General features: G+C 42.1%; 2 protein-coding genes across 6 annotated transcripts in view; one reads left to right on the forward strand and one right to left on the reverse strand.

Moving 5' to 3' along the window:
• The window catches only part of Fkbp9 (FKBP prolyl isomerase 9), a 51277-nt gene extending 35456 nt beyond the window's left edge, over positions 1-15821 (forward strand). Inside the window, exons 7-10 of the mRNA XM_055611899.1 lie at positions 4995-5181; positions 9460-9605; positions 11365-11528; positions 14409-15821. Of these exons, the coding sequence (XP_055467874.1) occupies positions 4995-5181; positions 9460-9605; positions 11365-11528; positions 14409-14585 (674 nt within the window). The 3' untranslated portion in view covers positions 14586-15821. The remainder of the gene's footprint in view (positions 1-4994; positions 5182-9459; positions 9606-11364; positions 11529-14408) is intronic.
• A 1440-nt stretch (positions 15822-17261) lies between these two features.
• Nt5c3a (5'-nucleotidase, cytosolic IIIA) overlaps positions 17262-23092 on the reverse strand; it is a 46233-nt gene continuing 40402 nt past the window's right edge. For all 5 annotated transcript variants that reach the window (XM_055611869.1, XM_055611867.1, XM_055611865.1 and 2 more), the window contains 4 exons: positions 22076-22165; positions 19760-19922; positions 18555-18755; positions 17262-17923 (listed from right to left, as the gene is read on the reverse strand). In XM_055611869.1, coding sequence (XP_055467844.1) covers positions 17822-17923; positions 18555-18755; positions 19760-19922; positions 22076-22165 — 556 coding nt within the window. In that variant the 3' untranslated portion in view covers positions 17262-17821. The remainder of the gene's footprint in view (positions 17924-18554; positions 18756-19759; positions 19923-22075; positions 22166-23092) is intronic.

The raw sequence follows: 23092 nt of genomic DNA on the forward strand, positions 1-23092 counted from the left end.
CCTTTTGGCTGCCCATCAAGTATGAGACTGATCTTTGCACAGAATTAAATGTGATTTTGGGAAATGGCCAAAGAATCATAAATGTTATGAGTAAGAGACTGCTGCATCCTGAATCACAAGTTATGATGGGGGAGGGTGCCTTGAAGTGTAAAACCCAGGTGTTCTTGGGTGGTTACAGCATCAGTGCTCTGGATTAGCACTCAGGGACTTTTTGGGGAGGGTTCTGTGGGTGATCCCTGGAGCACTGGCCTACAAACACTGTTTAGCACACTGGAGTGCTGAGCACTAACAAAGTCCTTTTTTTTTTTTTAAAGATTTACTTATCTGTTATTTATACAGTATCCTGCCTGCATATGTGCTTGCATGTCAGAAGAGGGCACCAGATCACATTATAGATGGTTGTGAGCCACCATGTGGTTGCTGGGAATTGAACTCAGGACCATTTTGGAAAAATAGCCAGTGCTCTTAACCTCTGAGCCATCTCTTCAGCCATAACAAGATCCTTTGTAAGATCTGTGGTGCTCATAGTCTCTGCCAACATTTTGTTTTGTTGTAGCTGTTTTACTTCTAGGACTAGTAAAAGGACTTCTGGAAACGTTCTGGCCCTTTCTGCCATCCGCCATGTTCTGTGAGGACAGCCCTGGAATTAGGATGTTTATGTGCATTTGCAGCTCTGAAGTGTAGCTTTCTTGTTATAGAAGTGAGCTTCCCTATGTTTGCTGTTCCTCCAGACTCTCTTTTAAGTACTTTTCAGGGAAAAGTAGGGTGAGGAACATAGTTGTTATTTTACCCACTTTTATGTGGGATCGTATGCATGTGTTACAGGTGTGTGTGCACATAGTTTGTGCATATGTGTCTACAGTGGGTGTATACGTGTATTTCTGTGTATGTGTGCATGCACATAGATGTTTGTGCATGGGTGTACATTGTGTGGAGGCCTGAGTTGACATCAGTTGTCTTTTCTTGGTTGTACTTCCTTGTATTTTTTTTTTCAGACAGAGTTTTTCTAAGCCTAAAGTTCATTGATTTGCCTAGCTGAGCAGCCAATGAACTTTAGGCTGAGATTGCAGGTATGCGCTCTGTGCCGAGTTTTACATGTTCTGAGGATCTGAATTCAACTTATCACAGCTATGTGGCAGGGATTTTGCTGACTGAGCCATCTCCTGACCCCCTCTGGGACTTCTTGTATGAAAACTGGAAAGAGTTGTGGACAGTGTTATCAAGGCTTGCCATACAAGCTTTAGGGCCAGAGTTTGATCCTTAGTACCCACATAAAACAGCCAGCTGTGGTGGGCACTGATACAGAGACAGACAGTTTCCCTGGAGCTTGCTGAGTGAGCCTAGATGAGTTGTTGAGTTCCAGAACAGTGAGAGACCCTGTCTTAGAAAAGGAAGGAAGGAAGGAGGGAATGAAGGAAAGAAGGAAATGAAAAGTGGATGTACTCATAGCACAACAACACCAGAGTTTGCCCTCTGGTCTGCACACATGTCCTTCGTACACACACACACACACACACACACACACAGGAAAGTATCATTCTAATCACTGTTTAGATAAGATAGCAAGACCAGTAACAGTTGGGCAATTTGCTTAAGGCCACAGAATGGAGCTGCAACTAGACCCAGAACTTTATAACATGTCTGTGTCACAAGGCAAGGCCCCACTAGGCAACAAATTGTTGGTTTCTGTGTGTTGTGAACTGAGAACTCAAACTGGAAATTCCAGAGATATTGAGGGGAATTATTAACTACCAGGAAGTGGAAGAGTTTTCTGCTGGGCTAGGCAGCTAGCAGCATTTGTGTCTGCCTTCCTGGCTCTTGGTGGGCTCAAGACTTTGTCTTGGGTTCAAGTTCTGTTATATAGGTCAAGAAACTCCATTTGCTGGTCTGGCAAAGATGGGCTGAGTAATCTCATGCCCATGTTCTGCTTAGGTGTTGGGGACCTATCAGAGATCAAAACAAACAATACCTTCCTGCCTACACGGAGCCTCTCGATCCTCACTGATGCCCACACTAGCACATCTGTCTCTGAGTTAACGAGGCACCTGGGAGACTGACCCACGTTAACTTCCTAGAAGCTGACAAGCAAGCCTGGTTCTCCTACGGCACTCTCTGATGGGTGTTAGTCTGTCTCTCAGCTCACCAAGATGTTTGTGTCAAAGAAGTTGACTTTGTCATCAGCAGAGTGCTAGGTGATCCCAGGAATGAGTGGGTCTGGAGTCTGTTTCATTTTTTCTTATAGCAGGCCCTGCTTCCCAGGACATCATGAAGGGGGCATTTTATTTACAGTTATCAAGTTTAGTGCCTACTTACACATCTATGTCTGAGAAAGGTTAATCACATGTCATTAACATAGTATTTTCTTTTTTTTTTTAGATAGTGCCAGTGTATCCCTGACTGGCCTGGAGCTCTGTAGACCAGGCTGACCAAGAATTCACAGAGATCCTCCTGCCTCTGCCACCTGAGTTCTGGGATTAAAGGTGTGTATCACCATGCCCAACCACAGATTTTCTTAAATATAGTCACCTGGTGTGTGTGTGTGTGTGTGTGTGTGTGTGTGTGTGTGTGTGAATGTGAATCCCTGGTCCTTAGGTTCAGAAGTTGTTGAATATTGGTGCAGATGGGAACCATCTGTAGCTGTACGGGAAGTTGAGTGGCATCAGGATAGGTCTCTGTACTTTTGCCATGTTTTGAATACAGACAAAATTGAGACTACTCAGACTGAGGCTCAGGCACAGTTTTCCTTTTGAGACAGGGTCTTTCTGTGTAGCCCAGGATGACTCTGCAACCCAAAATCTTCCAGCAGCTGCTTCCCTAATAATGTTGACATTACAGCTTTTGTATGATTTTTCTTTTGAGGTATACCTTTTTTAAAAATTTTATTTTGCAAAGATGTCCAATTACATTATTTGATTTTTTTTTAACTCACACACATACACAACACTTTTTCTTTTTTTTTTTTTTTTTTTTTTTTTTGACAGTCTTACTGTATAACACTGGGTAGTTTGGGATTTGCTTTGTAGGTCAGGCTGGCCTTAAACTTTCCTCCCAAGTGCTGAAGTAAAGGTTGGTGCATTGCTTTCCCACTTTAACCATTTTAAAGCTTACAGCTCAGAGGAATTAAATATGTTTACAATGTTATTGAAGTTGTTATGGTCAAAGCCTAGACTCCGGAAGTCTGAAGTCGTAAGAAGTTAGGTTCAGACACATGCCCAGTATACCAAGGAAAGAGATAATAATTGATGAAAAGCAGAGAAGTGAGATTGATTCAGAGTGAACTCATAGGGAAGAGACACAAAGAAGTCCCTTTCCATAAGTCCATCTTTAGTGGTTCTGACACATTGTAGTATATTTTATCTCACTGTGAGATTGTATACTAGAAAAACCTGTTTCTAGTTGTGGTATGGCTCAGCCTTAGCACACACTTTTAATCTAGGAGCTTTCTGTAAACAGGATTAAATAAAGTCAACCATAGGTCAAGAGGTGGAGCAAGCAACCAGTTATCAGGGAGTGAACATAGGAGAAAACCATAGAGAGTGAGGGGAAGTCAGGAGGATAGATAGAGACACAAACAGGAAGGAGGGACATTCAGTTTGAAGGGTTTTTAAGACACCGCTGAGAAATATGGTCTTTTTCCTTTTATTGGCTGAAGAGAAAGGTCAACTGTACTTTCTCTGCCTCTCTGAGCTAGCAGGCTTTCACCCCAGCCATCTGGCTCCCGAGTCTTTATTGGTAAAATAAAATATTTGGGATTTTGTTTTAAAATAACACAGACATGATGATGAGGTTTAAGTAGAGGCAAGAGTTATGTGTACCTAAGGAGTCCTGGTCAAGGTGTGGTTCTGCCCACCACTGTCTTGGCTTCAGCCTCTCCCAAAAGGTGATTTATTTATCATTATTAACTTCATCAGTAGCTGATGAGGACACAGCAGGGACTCTGGTCCTGAAAAGCCACCTTGTTTGGAAGGCTTATTCAGGTGATCATAGACTGGCGGCCGCCTCACCAGTGGAGGTTTGTAGTCTAAGGAAAAATGAGCACATCCCTGACTGTAACTGGAGTGTCATCACCAAGCCAAGAGATAAAGATCTCAAGAACAAAGGACTCTTCATGTTGTTATCCCTGGCAAGGTAGCTTCCCAGAGGCCTTCTGGCCAGTGACCAAACTACTTTGCCTAACTATTGTGAAAAACAAGGGCTGAGTGAAGCTGAAATAGGGATCTGGTTGGAGGTTGATCTCAGTGCTTGGCTTCAATTTTGTTCTGTTTTAAAAAGATTTATTTATTTTATGTTTCTGAGAATTTGCTTGCATGCATATATGTGTGTGTTCCATATGTTGAAAAGCCCATGAAGACCAGAAAAGAGCATCAGATCCCCAGGATCTGGAGTTACAGATGGATGTGAGCCTCTGTGTCAGTGTTGGGAATTGAACCCAGTTCAATATGTATATGGAATATGCCCATCCTGTGTAGAACAAGTTGGATGTATTGTAGATAGTTTCTGACTCTAGTAGGCTAATATAAGTGGTGTGTATGGTGCAGTTTGTTTATTTGTTTGTTTTGAAATTTATTGTTGTTTGCTTTTTTTGAATGGTAAGTTGGACACTGACCTACTACTATTCTATAGTTCAATTTCCATGCTACCTCACCTGGTGGGAGAGGGAAAGCCTTCATTTTCATAAGCTTGAGTTTCCTGGTCTGTGTTTCACTTAGCCATGCCTTTTTTTTTCCATGCTTAATAATTGGGGGCAGTGGGTTTGTCTTGGGTTTAAATTAAAATTGTACTCATACTTGGTTTCATGACTTCCATTGACAGTGCATCAGTTTCCCCAAATACAAAATGAAGATTAGATTACTCTGACATTCCTTTTCAGCTTCATTTTTCTAGTGCCTTTGATTTCCTAACCGGGTCCCTGTGTTCCTTACCAGGACACACCTGCTGGTACTGAGGAGGCACATTAGTGGGCTGTGCATTGATTCCCTGTGTCTCCTCTTTAGGGAATATTCCTGGCTCAGCTGTGCTGGTATTTGACATCCATGTGATTGACTTTCACAACCCTTCGGACTCCATCAGCATCACTTCCCACTACAAGCCTCCTGATTGTTCGGTGCTGAGCAAGAAGGGGGATTACCTCAAATACCACTACAATGCCTCACTTCTGGATGGGACTCTGCTGGACTCCACGTAAGGATAACTGGGAACCAGATGTGGAGAGAGCCTTTGATTATTGTCCTCTCTTTCTCAGATGCTGGGATTTGTTTGGTCCAACCCTTCTTAATGTACAGTGCAAGCTTTCTCAGTGCTCAGTGCCTTTTTCTGAGAGTTTCCCACTAAAGATCTTCCCCACTCTAGACTGTTTCTTACCTGGTGGAACGCTCTTTCTCAAGGTCAGGCCTATATTTAATAACTAAACCCTTGGAGCCAGATGTGGTGACATACACCTGTAATTTCAGTGCTTGAGAAGTTGCAAAAGGTGGTAGAGAGTGACAGGCAAATACGGGAACATGGTGCAACCATAAATAAGAGCCAGTGTCAGAGTCTGGTACACAGGGCTTTCTTTGTCCTTTCCAGTTTCAGCATCAGTGTGCTTACTGGGGTCCCTGCACAGTGGCACAGGCTGTAGACTGTTTGCCCTCTCTGCTAGGAAACTTTTGTCTTCACTTTCACATCCTTTCTGTTTTCAAAAACATCCTGAATTCCCGGGGGGAATCACGGCTCCTGCCTCTTAAGTCTCCTAATACTTTTGTATTTTTAATCCCTGGGCTTCAAGTTATTTTTGTGTCTGCTATGATTTGAATACTTTAGGGACACCTGCTTTGCTTATTCATATTTTTTTTTTGTTTGCCCAGAGTATCTGTAGCACAAAGGGATAATTTTTCTAAAAGTTAGTTGATGGAAATAAAACCTGAAAAATCATAAAATAATGTAGGAACAAGTTTGCTTCCTGCGACTCTGAATCTCAAGTGTGTCTGAAAATCAAGCCAGTGTTCTCTGAGAAAGAGTCATTTTCAGACTTTATGTTTCTGTATAAGAGTATCCACGTTAGTGATGAGCCTGATTTAGATCTGAATCCAGAGTTGGAATGCAGAAAGGGCTTTGTTCATATAAATAAGAGCTGCTGTTTGTTCTGGGCGTGGAGGTACCTCTCTTTTCACCTGTCACTCTGCCTTCTAGCTCCAAGATTCTGGCTTTGGGCTCTGAGGTCTTGCATGCTGTGACACATTTAGTGTTATTTCATGAAATCCAAAATTCACTTTGTTAGAAATACTATTTTATACATCTCGAAGAACACCCAAGTGTTGCCAGGAAACAATGGTGCCCTGTCAGTCATAATCCCACAAATGTTAAAATGTAGAGGGAAAAAAAGAATACATTTTAGAATTGATGAAATAGATCCTTAACTTCAGTGGCCCTGGGCTAGGAGACAAAGGAATTCCTTCTCATTGCTATAGGACATGCTTTTGTGGGCCAGAGGTCAGACTTTCTGTCTAATGGAATCATCATATTCTTATGGACTGGGAGCCACAGGATGCAGGGAGCCTTCTTTTTAAGAGAAAGCCTACTCTGTGCCTTGAGAGTTATTTGTGTTACGTGCAAGAGCAGTGGCCACACATACTTAATGGTTTGTGTGTGTAAGATTCCAAATAAAGGAATTATGGAAGGATCTACCTTCCTGTTGCCACCTCAACCTACATGGGTACAATAAATAGGCAGTTCACTGATGTGGGCATGTGTTATCAAGGCATGGGGTAGCTGCTTGTTTTAGGGTTTCTATTGTTGTGATGAAACCATGACCAAAGCAACTTGGCGAGGAAAGGGCTTATTTAGCTTATACTTCCATATGACTGTTCATCATCAAAGGAAGTCTGGACAGGAACCTGGATGCAGGAGCTGATGCAGAGGCCATTTGAGGAGGATCCTGCCATTGTCTAGGCAGGGAGGTGCACCATAAAGGCATGGGAATGAAACTTTGGTTCAGGTTGACTTCATTAACCTGGGTCAAGACTTTGGGAGTCTTGATAGCAGGTGGTTTATTTGCAACAAATTTAAACACAGTATAGTTGGGAAAAATTTTTCCTGGTGTAATACAATCTCTGGTGCACAAGAAAGTGTAATTACATGGAAACTTGATTCAGGGTACATGTCATTTCTTCCAAGAAGCTGGGTTCTAGGCGTAGGCTGCCTGTATTAGCTTATGGGTCTAGGGAAGGCTCTGGCCTGGTCTCAGTCATACAGATAGTATAGGGGTCAGTTGGGCTTTTAGCCACCTCTAGCCCTGGTTGTGGAAGCTTGGGGGAACCTCTGGCTTTAAGGGTCATTAAATTACTAGTCATCTCTGGTCTTGGTTGTAGGAGTTTGATATGGCCTGGGCCGACAGATAACACAGATCACCAGGCTATTAATCACTTCTAGTTCCCAGCTTGCTGGAAAAAGAGGTTATGCATCCTTCCCTTTGAAAGAACAATCCTGGGTGTTTAACATTCCTGGGTTCCCTGGAGATCTGTGGGTGTAAGCACTTAGTGATTCCAACAGCCATGATGGAAGGGTGCTGGTTACTGGCTTGCCCCCTGATGGCTTGCCCAGCCTGCTTTCTTATAGCACCCCAACCACCAGCCCAGGAATGGCACGACCCTCTGTGGGCTGGGCCCTCTCCCATCAATCACTAATTAAGAAAACCATGCTTGTCTGCAGCTGGCTCTTATGCAGACATATTCTCTCTGTCTCTGTCCCTCTTTCTTCTCCCCTTTGGTTTTTCAAGGCAGGTTTCTCTGTGTAGCCCTCACTGTCCTAGAACTCTCTTTGTAGACCAGGTTGATCTTGAACTCACAAAGTTCCACCTGCCTCTGCCCTCTGAGTGATGGAATTAATGGCATGTGCCACCACCATTTTGCCTCTTATTTGAGGTTCCCTCTTCCCCAGTGACTCCAGCTTGTGTCAAAATGACTAAAACAGCAGCGTAATGCTGCTTCAAGGACACATGGGAATTTCAATAGGCAAGGAGCCAGAGAGCTAAGGGGGCACATGACTGGAAGCAGGAAGCCTGGGGCAAGACTGGGAGAACACAGAAAGCATGAGGATGGTATTTTAAAAATCCCACAAAAAATAAGTAAACAAAAATAAAGACCTCAGAGAAAAACAGCAGTGGAGTTATTTGTTTAGAGAAGTCTCTAAATGTCTGTGTATTTCAGCTGGGTATTTGTTACTGTATACACAATGTCTTGAATGTTCTGTAAGACTCAGAGACCTGTACTGCCTCCATCTGGGACCTGGAGAGAGGTAGCATGGAGAAGCCTGTTTACTGAGAGAGGCTTGACTGAGGTGGCTCCTCCACAGGCCTCTCTGGAGGACATCTGGTCCTCATGTTGGCTCTGTATCATTTTCTTCCTTGGTAGGATAAGCACATGGTCATCTGGTCATCTTGGGTTTACTGAGCCCTGAGCATCAGCTAGCCTTAGGAAGGAGGGAAGGAAGTGGTCGTCCTGGGTTGTGGAGACTGGGAGGCCTTGGGGAACTCTAACCCTAAGGAGACATCTGTTCCCTGTCACCACCTGGTATTGGGTACCAAGGAACAGCATGATACTTCTTTCTTGGGAATAAAGAACATAGTACCTATTGTTTGCCTTTTGGGAAGTGGTTGGAGTGCTATGGGTTTTGAAATAGTAGGTTGATCTTTAGTCATGGCAGAGGCTATGGGGCCAACATTTTCCCCCAGGTCCCCAAGTTCAGGATCTCTGAACTTTGTGATTAATTTATTTCTCAGTATGACCAGCACTTCACACACTTTTCTTTGCTTTCTACTGTTCTACTATGTCAAACATATTTATTATTCACTATTATTATCTCTACGTCATAGACAAAGAAGCCAAAGTTACATTTCCCAGGTCAAATGAAGCAGCGGTACCAGGATTCTTTGAGTGCCCTTAACAGCTGGGCCACCTCCCTAGCACCAGAACCAGGATTCTAACTCAGGCCTTGAATCTAGAATCCTGAGCCCTGTGCTTGCCTGCCATGCTAGTGCTTTGAAGTCTGAGGCCATCCTGGACTACAAAATGATTTCATTCGGGGCTATGTAGTGTTTATAAACACATCAGTAATAAATATAATAAAATCCAGCTCCTACCTACACGATATATACTATACCCTCATAAAATGCCTTTCTACAAAGAAGTCCTTGGAGCCATTGGAGAGTCAGTTGTCACCAGGAGTATGTTCATGTAGCTCACTGCTCCACTTCATTTCCCAGCATGCTCCTGTCCTGTGGAATGGCCTTTTTGTCTTGATTTTTAATGCCTTTGTTGGTTTAGAAGACGGCAGAGTGGTTGTTTTCAGAATGTGTCCTGCTGTGGGTCTGTCTGACATTGCTTTAGAACTGTACATCTTGAGTAGAAGACTCTCTGCCCCCCAAGGATAGGACGCATTTCCTGCCACCATTGATAGGAATGAATTTCTTCTCTTTTTCAGGTGGAATCTAGGCAAAACTTACAACATTGTGTTGGGATCTGGACAAGTTGTGCTGGGGATGGACATGGGTCTGAGAGAGATGTGTGTGGGAGAGAAGCGGACGGTGATCATCCCGCCCCACCTGGGCTATGGAGAGGCTGGTGTGGGTGAGTGGTTGTGTTCAAGAGTGCTGGGAAAGTCACCATCTGAACTTGGGGTCGTATGGAAAGCCACAATATACTTCTTCCATGTTGAAACTGAAGGGTTTGTGGGTTCTTAGGAAAACTAAGTTTGGAGCATTTTTATTTTAAGGCCCTGTGAATTTTATTGAAAGACCCATTTTGCTGTCTCTGACTGCCTTGAGAAAGAGCAAGAAAATACACCACTGGGCTGCAGGTTCATCTGGCCAGGCCCTCTAGGAGGGCTTTAGGGTGGTTTTGAGTTTGGCTGCCTGCTTCTTCGGAGCTGTTTCCTGGGCTAGGTAGGTGCTGCAGTTATTGCTGTTCACTGCTCCGAACCTGTAAGTCAAAGAAGATGATGTATGGCAGAGATGCTTTTAGTTCTGAGAAAGCCAGCCTCTGTGTCCGTATAGTGGTTGTATCTTGCTGTGTTATTTTGTGATTCCAGAACAATCCTTTATGGTGTTTTCACACTGCTGATAGCCAAAGTGATTGGCATGCTGGGTTGATTTTCTCTTTTAAAAAACTGTAAAAAAATGTCACATACTGTCTGCTCCTCTCATTTATCCCAGAATAAATGCTCTAAACCATAGGTGTGTATCCATTAAGACTTTTCTTATGACATATAATTATACTATATACTACATGTAAAATATAATTTATTGGAAAAGCTTGTGTTTGGCATTCATGAGGGCCTGGTTTTAATTTCCAGCACCAAAAGTAAAAAATATAGATTATATTTTACCATTTAATGCATAATGTATATATTCATATACTTAGGGTATTCTCTTGAGTCTGATTCTGTATACTGACCTTAAGTTTTATGTACTTTTTAGGCATTATTATTGTCCTTAAAGTTCAGCTATTAAATTTATCCTAAAATTCTGTAATTGGGGTTGGGAGACATGTCAGTAATAGCGAGCTTGCTGAACATGTGTGAGGCCCTTGTTTGATCTCCCGACACCTCAAAAGGAAAAAAGGTTCTATTGTCTCTACCATTGGCTTTTTTTTTTTTTTTTTTTAACTAAAAAAACTTAGCAGTGAATACTTTTCTCTGTGGTTGTTATTGTTTTGACACAACATTTTACTGTGTATCTCAGGCTGGCCTCAAACTTTCAGTCTTCTTGCCTCAGTCTCCCAAGTGCCAGGATTATAGACATGGGACAACATACCTGGCCTAAGAATTGCATTCTTTCCTTCCTTGTGATCCACATAAGCACATGATTGATTTATTTATGTGTATTTATTTATTTATGTATGTGTGTGTGTTTTCCACATGTGCGTGCACGCAGTTATATACCAAATTGCTATGATGTATGTGTGGCGGTCAGAGGCCAAATTGTGGAGTAAGTTTTCGCCTACCATATGGTTCCTGGAAATCTTAATCAGGACCTCAAGCTTGGTGGGAAACACCTTTTTGCTGAGCCATTTTGTCTGCCCATGCCAACTAAACTCAGGCTATCTTGCCAGCCTCTGCATTTAATTTGCATGTAAACTAAGACCCAGGTTTCAAGAGAAAACAGCCATCCTTGCTGTATGGGATATCCAGGGATCTAGTTTATTTTATTCCTTAGGGGGGAAAAAAAGCTATTCATCCTCCTTTGAGCTGATGGTATACCTCCATGAAGACACTAGTGCTATCGGTAGCTTCCTTGGGCATGGCAGCTGGAGACTGGGGAGGGCAGCACAGTGGGATGGTGTTAACCCCTGTCCTGTGTTTAACACCATGTTCTACTCTTTGGAATAGATGGAGAGGTGCCCGGCAGTGCCGTCCTCGTGTTCGACATTGAACTGCTGGAGCTTGTGTCCGGCCTTCCAGAGGGGTACATGTTCATATGGAATGGCGAAGTGTCTCCCAACCTCTTCGAAGAAATCGACAGGGATGGCAACGGGGAAGTCATCCTGGAGGAGGTAAATGGCCTTTGTAGGAGGGTGAGAAGTTGTTCAGGGGCCTTCTGAGGTCAGGGAGTCCATTCAGAGTGTCAAGGACAGAACTGTCCATGCAGATCCCTTGTGATGGTGGTAGCTAGCACATGTGTTTTACACAAATCCTCACTTGAAGGAACGGAGTTCCTGAGAGGTGTAGGAGATGTCTCAGACACAGATCTGGATTCAGTTGCCAGTCCCTGGGTACATGATGCTGCTCTGCCTGGTGTTTCTACACAGGTTCTCCAGCTCTGCCCTCACAATAGCCATATGAACAGCATCCTTATGTTTTAGAAGCACCTGCAGAGAGTAGGTGCCCAAGCTCTCAGCTTCCCAGTGTTTGAGCCAGAGCCACAGCTTCCGAGCAGCCGTCTTTTGTGCTGTCACAGTGCATGGAGTCAGAGCTCACGGGTGACTCCCCTCTTCTTAGTCAAGCATTCTCCAGTCTTACCCGTTTGTCTTTTACGCCATCAGCTTATCCAGGACTTGGAACATTCCTTTTAGTAGCACACATTTTTTTTTTCCATTTTTCTTTGTGTTTGAGGCATAGTCTCAGTGGGTTGCCAAGGCTGCCCTTCAACTTGTGATCTTGTTGCCTCGGCCTCCCACGTGTTGGGGTGATAGACATGTCCCATCGTGCCTAGTATAGGTATTTTATATTGCTGATAGTTTTTCCAGTGCTTTCATTTCTTGGCTTCTTTTTTTTTTTTTTTTTCTGTTTTGGTTTTTTGAGACAGGGTTTCAGTGTGTAGCCTTGGCTGTCCTGGACTCGCTTTGTAGACCAGGCTGTCCTTGAACTAAGAGTTCTGCCTGCCTCTGCCTCCCAGAGTGCTGGGACTAGAGGCGTGTGCCATTGTGCCTGGCTTCTTTGCTTCTCTTATAGCAAAACCCCAAGAGAATTATCTGTTTTACTTTCCTTTTATCTTCTGCTCCCATTTTTTATTTATGTGTGTGTTTTTTAGTGCTTTTTTTTTTTTTTTTTTATTTGTTCATTTGTTTTGAGCTGAGGTTTTGCTTTGTAGCTGAGGCTGGACATGAACTCATGGTCTTCCTGTCTTAGCTTCGTGAGTGCTGGAAATACAAGTATGCACCATTGCGCCTAGCTTTATTTTGCTTTTGTGAGATGGGTTCTTTCTCTCTTGCCCAGGCTAGCCCTGAATTCTTGAGTTCAAACCATCTTCCTTTTAAGTAGCTGGGACTTCAGTTTCCCTGTGTGATCAGCTTTCCATTCTGTATTTTATGTGTATGGATTTTTTGCCTTTGTGTGTGTCTGCACCACATGCATGCAGGTCTGGAAGAGGGTGTCAGATCCCCTGGGACTGGGGGATGTTGCAGATGGTCGTGAGCACGTTGTGGCTGCTGGAAGTCAAACCCAGATCCTCTGAAAGAGTAACTAGTGCTTTCTCACTGAGCCATCTTTCTTACTCTTATCTACCCTTTTTTTTTTTAAAGCCACTCTTGTCAAGCTTTGTATCTCCATGCTGCTTACACTGGTCCTGTGTCTTCAGAACGTGCTGCTGTGCATCACTGCAGGACTCTCTTTGTTTCCATCATGCTTGTCTGTTGCCATTTCCTTCTCAGACCTTTTCTCTGCTGTATTTTGAGAAGTTCTCAGGCTAGACCTTGGACTATTTCTTATTCTCCCTAACTTCCTCCTGTCCTGGTATTAACAAGTTCCTTGGCTTCACTGTTGACCATAAGTCTTCAGATTTGCACCTTTAGCCCAGACTTATATCCCCAATTTGTATTCATATATCCAACTACCTGCTTTATCTCTTCATTTATTGAATCTCAATCCTTGTCCTAGCCTTACCCTAAGGCTGTCTCTCCCTGAGCTTCCCCATGACGGTTAGTCATACTCCTTCTTCTCAGAACCTGCAGCAGCCCATCTTCAAGTCTCCCTCTGGTTGTCAGGGCCCTCATCATCTGCTTGCTGCCATCTCCTCACCAGTGACTCTTTCTTTGCTTGTGTGGTACAGTGCACATGTTCTGAGAGCCCACGAGGCAGGCTTACGCTCTCTGAACCAACAGCTCTCTACTTTTAGAATAGACTCAGACAAGTGTTTGGCTCATTTCCCAACTTCCTTCAAGTCTTTCTTTGCACAAGTCTCCCTGGCCTTAGGGGTTTTACTCTGACCACCAAATTTAACGTTTCATTCTCCCTCCTCCTTCTCTTTTAGTGGAACATTCCACTTTGTAACTTAAATAAAATTTACTTATATTCATGTGCAATGCCAATATCACAAAGGCAGTTTTGTTTACGATGTGTCCCATGAATTTAGAACGTTTGGCATATGGTAGATGCTGGTAGGTTTTTATTTTGAGTGAATGACTGTGTGGATGTAACACCATTTTTGGAGGTGTCAGCCTCAAGTTGGAAGCTAAAGCTGATCTGGTGGCTGAAGTATATTAGATACCTGGATCCCAAGGATTCTTGAGGTCCTTGAGTGGCGGGATTTAAAAATGGTTAAATATCATTTTGTTTTTAAAATTGTATGTGTGTGTGTGTGTGTGTGTGTGTGTGTGTGTGTGTATAAATATGTGCATATACATAACAGGCACCTAAGGAATCCAGAAGAGAGTATCAGATTCCCTGGGGCTGAAGGTCCAAGTGGTTGTCAACTACCCAGCACGAGTCCTGGTAACTAAACGTCCTTAACTGCTGATCCATCTCTCCAGTCCCTAGTCTAGGGATTTTCACCTGCATCTCAGGAAAGAATCCCTGGTCATATAGTTCTCAAGAACAACTTGGTTTGAAGTGCAGACTCATTTTTCAGTTCACTCACTCTCATGCCACAGTATTTCAGGCTTAGTTCTGTATTCTCAGCTCTACCATTTCTCACAGTTGTCCTGTCCCCTTTCCAGTTCTCCGAGTACATCCATGCCCAAGTGGCAACAGGCAAAGGGAAGCTGGCTCCTGGCTTTAATGCTGAAATGATTGTGAAGAATATGTTCACCAACCAGGACCGGAATGGAGATGGGAAGGTCACGGTGGAGGAATTTAAACTCAAAGATCAGGAAGCCAAACATGATGAACTGTAAACCTTAACACGAATCAGTTTGTGCCAAGGAGCGCATGAGACCAAGTGAGCTGTCATGGCAGAGCATCCTGTCACGGTGTGAAGGCTTCTAGGAAGGTATGAAATTAGCCAGTAGTAGGAGGGCCATGCAGTACCTGGTGCATACATTGGGGTGGGTTGATGTCTGTGGTGAGAGCTTGGGTGGATTTCCAGTGACAGTAAATAGAATCTGTGCAGAGCACCTTGGCATGGGACAGTCTGCACCGCCAACTTGGATTTATGAGTCTTCTGTAAGGTTATGTTACTAAAGGAAAATTATTTTGTAGGAGACATAGCTGTCTTGAAGGAAACAGAAGTTCCCAGGGTGTTTACCTAAAGAGATTGAATATTTTACTTTTTTTTTTTTAATCATGGTGTCTTTAAGAAATGTTTACCATGCAGACAGTAAGTTAAAGAGCACACATGCTCCAGCAAGATTCCCTGACAGCAGCCATTGCTCTTCTCAGTGTTCCACACAAGGTCTGGTGATACTAGGCCCTTTGTGCCAGCCATCTCCTGTCATGCTTCTTTCAGTTCACTTCCTACACTGGCCCTCTGGTTGGTAGTTATCACTTGAAGGTTAACAGGAGGCTTCTAGACAGGAAAAAACCCAGACCTAATGGAAGCTGCCTTAGCCCACGAGTAGAGGATCTGACCTGCGTTTCCTAAGGAGGGTTATCTGCTTGCCTCTTACTTATCTTTGGGACACTATCCTATGGGGCCCTCTCTCTCTCCACTTTGCATTCCTTTGTTTAAGTAGATGCATGTAGAGCTGCTGTCTGGGCCTGGAGGTTAAGGTGAAATTAGTTGGAGCAGAGCTGTCTGGGTCTCACTGGTCAGCCAACAGAAAATTTTACTGTGACTAAAATGGATGTGTTATCCCAACAAATGAAGGTGACATTTTCTGCCACTTATTCATGTCTTGGAGGGCAATTTGGGGTCACCACTGTAGAAAAGCAATAGCATTATTCAGGCTAGCCCATTCCCACACCATGTAGTAGCCATGTTCCTGCCTTCTGTTCTCTGCCCCCAAATAGTATTGTCACTTGCCCTGAAGTAATCAAGGGTTTTCCTTTTGAAATGGCTTTTCCCCCCACAAATTTAAACTGTTTTGTACTGATGTTGCCCTGAGATAGATCATGTGAATGCTGTGCACTCATGCAATGGAATTAATGTTGGAAACCTGACTTTTTTTCCTGATATAAAATGTTGAGTCAAATCATCTGGCTTTGTGGTGTTTTATTTGAAGGTGGAGAGGATCTTACAAGAATGCACTGGGCAGTCAGTTCCCTTGAGAAAAACTCAGAACATGGAATTTATTACCGGGTACTGAATGGGGCATGGGGACGTCCAGGGGTGGTAGTGTGTGTACCTGCAGGAAATGCACTAGATGAGCTAATTGAAAGGACTATTTGCAGGTGTGGGCAGGGCTCAGGGGAACAGAAAGTGCTGAGATAACTGTGAAGATAGGGTTGCTTAGCAATGGCTGGAAGCTGCCACTCCTGGGCCTGGAGGTTAAGGTGAAATCAGCTGGAGTAGAGCTGCCTGAATGTGTGTATTGAGACATCTAGCTGTCCACGGAGCACTGGCTGACACTGCAGCCTAGTGAATGAGAGACGCCATCTCCTCTCACCCTCCTGTCTCCTGCCTACCACTGGCTCCCATCAGGTGAGCTCCAACCTAAGACAGAGGGAAAGGACCTTGGGGACTGGGTTTCTCCAAGGTTAGTCTCATGGAATATGCAATTGGTGAAGAGTGAAGTTTGGGGAGATGACTCAGTTGGCAAAGTTCTTGCCAGGAAAGCACGAAACCCTGAGTTTGATTCCCAGAACCCACATGAAAAAGCTGGATGTGGTGCTGAGTGCTTATAATCCCTGTGCTGAGGAGGTGAAGCAGAACATCCTGGGTTACAGAGTAGCTAGTACCAGGCTAGTGAGGTCATAGAGCAACATAGCATGATCTCTCTAACCTGTCAGAGACAGACACACACACATACACAGAGAGAGAGAGAGGTGGGTTTATTAGTTAGCCTCCCTGCAGGACTGTAACCCCAAGTACTCATTGGCTCTTTTGCTGGCTACTACTTTACTACTTACTACTTTACTACTTCCAGGACCAAGTATTTATGTTGAAGTCCCACCCCTAGGCTTTCCTAAGGAACTGGAGTCTTTTTGTTTAACAAAGAGAGTGCAGGCAATTCCACTTGACGATAGGAAACTTTTATCTTTTATGAAAATTGGCATTTAATACTTCATCCTTAAATTAATATTTTAGTTAGCCACAGAATCATTGCTTGTAACCTAGCACTTGGGTATTGATGAGAGACTCTGGGTTAGTATTCATCACTGCATAAACTGTGTGTAGTGGCACACACCTGTCATCCCAGCCCTCAGCCCACGAGACACTGGAAACCAGCCTAGGCTAGAAACTCATACATGTAACATAGAATGAAGAAAGAAACGAAGAAAAAGAAATCATGGCAGTGCTCAACAAATACTTGCTCAATAGACAGGTTTTGCTTTTGTTCCAAGGTCTCATGTAGCCCATGCTGGTGTGAGTTTAGACTGACCTTAAACTCATTCTCCTGCCCTTTTTCTCAAGTTCTTAAATTACAGGAATATGCTGCCATGACAGGCTGAATATGATCTTGACAACAGAATTTTAAAAAAGTTTTCCATTTCAGGTTTATTTTCAGTGTTTCACACAGAGTATTTGTAATGTTAGTGATGTAGACACCAACAGCTTTTCAGATACAAAGTGCCGGACTTCCTGGCAAATATTTTTTTCAGACAAAATAACCAAATAAAACACAATTTCAGGAGGTGGTGTTATCATACTCCACCCAAATTACAAAGCTAGCAGTGGTTAAAATCATAAATACTATCCCCCTAGAGAATGGCCTCTGAACTTCCACACACTCATTTGGAAAAATGCCCCAGAAAGTACAGAACACCAAACTACAAAATTCACTTTGGAAAAGGGAGTTATTTTTCCAATTCTGGTCTTAAGATCGTTTTTAATTGCTTAAAAAAATCTGATGAGTATAGTGATGGAGGCTGGAAAAAAGGGCTGCAGTTTATAGGTTCAACACATTTGAAGATCCCTCAGATAGGGAAAGGGACAATGCCAAGAGCAAGGATGTGTTTCAATGAGTCTTTCCTCAAGGTGGACAGTGCTTGTTTCAGTTGCACCCGTGGGAGAAGGCTCACAACGGCGTGTTTATAATGTCTTCTGTAAAATAGAGTTGACAACTTCCAGGGATTCTTCTTGTACTAAAACAATGTCGTAAGAGTCCATGTATTTCTCTAAAAGCTCGTCTACCTAATCAACAGAAGAGCAGAAATAAAATTAGCATGCAGAAGGCAAATAATTTCACTTTAACCTCATGATGCTAGATTTGTAGAATATAAATTTCATTTCATAAAAGTGTTGAAATATAAACATACTGTCAGTTCTTTGTGAAGAATAATTTCTGATGAAGACATTCATTTTTTGAGCAGTGTCTTGCTGTGTTAAGCTTAGCTTTCAACTCTGAGTCTTCTTGTGGCAGCCTCCTGATGGCTGGGATGACAGGCATGCTTCATCATGGCTAGCTTACTCTCCCACTCATGGACAGAGATTTTGTCCACAGGAGGACTTTTCTCTGTAAATGGTTTCTTTCCAGTGCACTGGTTCTGACTGTGGGGGAACTTGTACAAGGAACACTTGGCAATGCACAGAGACGCTTTTGAGACTCATGATTAGGGAGTGCTGCCGACTGCCACTTTGAGAATGTGACCCCCACATATCACACAGGTCTGTGCTTTATACCTCTAGTCACTGCTGAAGTAGGAGGGAAAATATTATCTCATATGCCTTTGGCATCCAATTACAATATTTCAACCTGTGTCTTTGGTAATTAAATACAATGTTTCAACCTAATTATTAAAAAAAAACAAAACTACACACTTACTCTGTCATTCAGATAACCAATTTTCAGAATGTGTTCAACATTAGCTACGCCATCTGCCATCCGTAAGTCTCCTTGGGAGTCTCCCAGCAGAATGATGTTGCTGTTGTCTTTCAGTTGGCTGAAATAGTCTGTATTCTTCAAGGCACCATCATGTTTGTTGAATACATGAATTAGTTCTCCTTTGAATCCTTTTAGCACTCCCTATTAATAAATTTTAAATTGTTAAGAAAAACTTTATTATATTTATTTATGGTATGTGTATGAAGGTGGGTGCATGTAGCAGTGAATATTTGGAGGGAAAGGGGACAACCTGAAGGAGCTGGCCCTCTCCTTCAACCCTCATGACCTGGGAACTAAAACCAGGTTTCAGGCTTGGTGGGAAGCACCTTTAAGTACTGAACCATCTCTCTGGCTCAAACTCTTTTTTTTTTTTTTTTTTTTTTTTTTTAACATTTTATGGTTCTAAATAGATGTCACTATTCATCATATCTCTTTGACTTGATTTCAAAACATAGAAGTCCATCACACTCATTATGTGTAGGAAGGGCTCCAAAAACCAACACATCAACTTTCACTTTTCATTCATTTTGTTCCTAGCCAAAGGATTCCATTTTATGTCTTTTACTATTTGGAGTTTTATTTTATTTTGCTTGAGATTACATAGCAGGCTTTGAGCTCCTGATTCTTTCCTCAGCATTCTGAATGCTGGGATTATGTACATTCTCCACCATGCCCAGAACATTTTACAATACATTTGTTCAAAAAATGGCAGTACTAGTCACTGCTTTTTAAAAATTCCCCATTTATGACGTAATCTTCAGAGTTGCAACATTAAATTACTTTTATGTAAGTTTTATAATTTTTTTTTTTGTTGTTGTTGAAACAGAGTTTCTCTGTATAGGCCCTGGCTGTCCCGGAATGAACTTTGTAGACTGGGCTGGCCTCAAACTCAGAGATTTACCTGCCTCTGCCTCCCAAGTGCTGGGATTAAAAGTGTGTGCCACCACCATCCACCAAGTTTTGTAAATTTTAATATAAAATGATTAACTTGTTAATAAAACTTTAAGCATAAAATACAAATATAACACAGAGAAATATAACAGCCTATGAACATCATATAACTTAACATCTACCTGATACTAATAAAAAATGTGTGCATTTACATGATTAAAATATTTCAGACTGGAGTGAATTCACATTCTTACATTTTCATCAAAATCCATGAAGTTAGATACCACTTTGACATTTGGGTGATAGACTCCAGCCTGACGGATAACTTCTTCTAGCACATCACCGATACCAGCCGAAAATATGAACACAGGGACACTGTGCTGTTGAAGTTTAGCAAAGAAATTCTCATATCCTTCTCTGCAAGTGGAAGCACAGGGTTAATAAGCAAGATGGCTCTTTCACTTAGAAGGTATAAAGCAAAATATTTCTACCCATTTCTACAAACTGTATTCTCATTCCAAAACTCTTTACCTTTGACTCTTTACTATTAATTATAACAATGCAAGTTAGACATTTTTAGACTTAAACTGAGCATGGATAAAAGCCTACAGTTCACACCATATATTGAAAAGCCAACTAGAGTGAGCTCGCAAGCCACCTGCCTGAGGTCCTACTGTTCTGATCTTTCTACCACCAGAAGAGCAGAGCAGCAAAACCTAGCTATATTCTTTTACCAACCACTGCACCTTTTTAAGCCCTTTTCATTATATACTTTAATTTTCTAAGTTAGTGTAGGAAATAGTGGACTTTATACATAAATATCACTATGTCCTGTTCACTCATCCCACCACCATCCTTTCTTCAGTGGATGGCCTCCTCCCCCTCACCGAACAGTTCATCGGCTCTCATGTCACACACATAGAGTTAAATTTAGCTGAAAGCAAATCTACTGTATTTGTTCCCCTTCCCCTACTATCTCCTGTTCCTCCCTTCCATTTATACCTCTTCTTCCCTATACCTCTATGTTATCAAATGTATGCTTATATATGTATACATTTATACTTAAGGCTACATCCTGTATATAAGAGAAAATGTGTGGTATTTGTCTGAACCTGGCTTATCTCTCTTAACATGATTAAGAGAGATAATTCCATCCATTTTCCTAAAAAATGACAATCTCATTCATAAAAGCTTAAAATCTACTCCTTCCTTTTCAGTCTTTTCCAGCTACAGGTTAAATTAAGCTCTTGGTACTCTTGTGAGTAAAACATTCAACTGTCTCTACTCTTTGACAATTGAATCTTTTCTTCTTTAAACATAATCACTTCATCATCCTAGGGGAAAGGTGATTAAGTGACTGGGGGAAGATCAGAGGCAGAGCAATTGCCCAACAAGTGGGAGGCTCTATGTTCAATCCCCAGTACAAAGGGGAGGAAGAACAGCATTGCCACATTTACCAACCAAGTTAAAAAAAAAAAAATTCAAGGCTGGTTAAACAATACTGAAAATAAGCTTGATGGTTTTCCCACAATTACAATCCTCACTGTAAATACTAAGTACATGGTGTGCAGTACTTGCAACGTAGACTAAGGTGGCTTTCAAATGGCTGTGATTTACCTCTGCCTTCTGATATAATCACAGGTTTCAACACCATGAGGAAAAAAACAAAAAACCTTGAAATCCTTTACCTATATACTAAAACATTTTCCTTTTCCGTAAACAGTTTCAAAGCATGAGAATTCCAAACCCAGATTCATGTAAATTTAGATCAATTTCTGGCTTATAAAAATTTCCTTCAAATTTCAGATCTTTCAAAACTGTTTTCCTAAAGATTTTGAAAATCATATTGGTTATATTAGTCTGTACATTATTCTTAAAATTTTAAAAATTGGAGAAAGGAAATTTAAATCTTCACGTAAGTCTTCCAATGCTTTTACCACCCAGAGCAAATTTAACTGAAAAAAATTTTTTTTTTAGATATGGTTTCATGTATCCCAAGCTGGCCTCAGATGTGCTTTTTCATTCAGGATCCTTCTCTTTCTACTTACCAAATGCTGGGATTGTAGGCATGTACTACCAGGTTAAAAAAAATAGTTCTAAAATTTTAATTTATGGGTGCTTTGCTAGCATGTATCTGTAGCATATGCATTCCTGGTGCCCAGAGGCCAGAAAAGAGTGCTGGGTTCCCTTCAACTGGAGTTATAGATTGCTCTGAGCTGCCATGTGAGTGCTGGGAATCAAACCCTGGTCCTTCGGAAGAGCAGCAAGTACACTTAATTGCTGAGCCACCCCTCCAGCTCCCTACCATGCCAGTTTTATTCAGTGCTCAGATTTAGCAAAGAGATGTGGGTGTGCTAGACATGCACTTGGCTACCTGAACTACATAGACCGCAAACCCCAACAGGTCTAACCTAAAATTTTTTCCTTTATAAACATTTTGTGACACTGCTATATCTTACTTGTTTTTGGAATAATGTGATAGCTTATTTTTAATTAAAACACATAATTGAATATATACAACAGCAGTTAATTCTGTAGACAATAAAAACAACGGAACCCAGGAGACTTACTTGAGCATGACATCAGAGTCTGCCACAATCTCTCTAAGTTTGGCTTTTGGTATGCCTTGTTCAACAAGTAAACCATGCGATTTGGTATACCTGGAGTTTACAACCAAAGGAGGGGAAGCGATATTAGTTAAGATATTAAAACCATTACCTTTATTGCAAAGCATTCCTGAGTGAGTGCTGTTCCTCACTATGTAGACTCTTTGAGACTGAGGAGCTTAAAATACGTGACAGTGTTGTGCCCAAATGCGCCAGATCTCACAAACTCAGGCTTAGTGTAAATATGTCAGTAAGGAGGCAGGGGAACAGCTGTAGGCCTTTCCTCAGTCTACAGATAAGATTCAGTCTAACCTGGGCTGGCAAGCTTCCTCCTCCTTTCCGAAATAAGCTAAGTCATTCTTTCATTTTCTTGCAGCTTACGTTTTCATGAAATCTTGAAGTACTGGAATGCTGCCTAGTGTAAAAGAGAAATCTTTGGTAGGAAAATGTTATACGTAGGCTAGCCTGCGTCACTACTACACAAATAACCACAGCAGTGCGGTGTAAGAATTGACCTTTAGAGCCTAAGTCCTTACAACTATGAAAGTTCCCTTCTCTCATGAGGAACCAGAACCCTCACCCAATGACTGAATATCCCTATAGCATTTGAAGCAACACTCTTTCCTCTTCCTTTCTTCTTGTGAGAAGAAAGCTTAATGCTTTCCTGATGGTCCTGTACCTACTGCCTCTGCCTCAGCTTTCTAACTTCTGAGGTTACTGGTGTGCAAACCAGATTGTCTCTATGCTGGAGCTTATTCAATCCCCAAATAAATCTAACTGCAAAACATTCCTTTTTCCATGCAGAAATCATTTTTTTTTTAAAGTATTCCAAAAGTAGCTCCAATTTTGATTCTATAGGCAGGCATTTAATACACACACAGATGAACTGTCCATGCTGCCTGACAGCTCTGGGGAATATTCTTGGTCTCTTAAAATTTTAAAGCAGATGTTATTGCTCAAATCAGAGCACTTTCTGTTTCT

The sequence above is a fragment of the Psammomys obesus genome, unplaced genomic scaffold (genome assembly GCF_907164565.1).
Source record: "Psammomys obesus unplaced genomic scaffold, mPsaObe1.curated_primary_1811, whole genome shotgun sequence".
Classification (NCBI taxonomy): domain Eukaryota; kingdom Metazoa; phylum Chordata; class Mammalia; order Rodentia; family Muridae; genus Psammomys; species Psammomys obesus.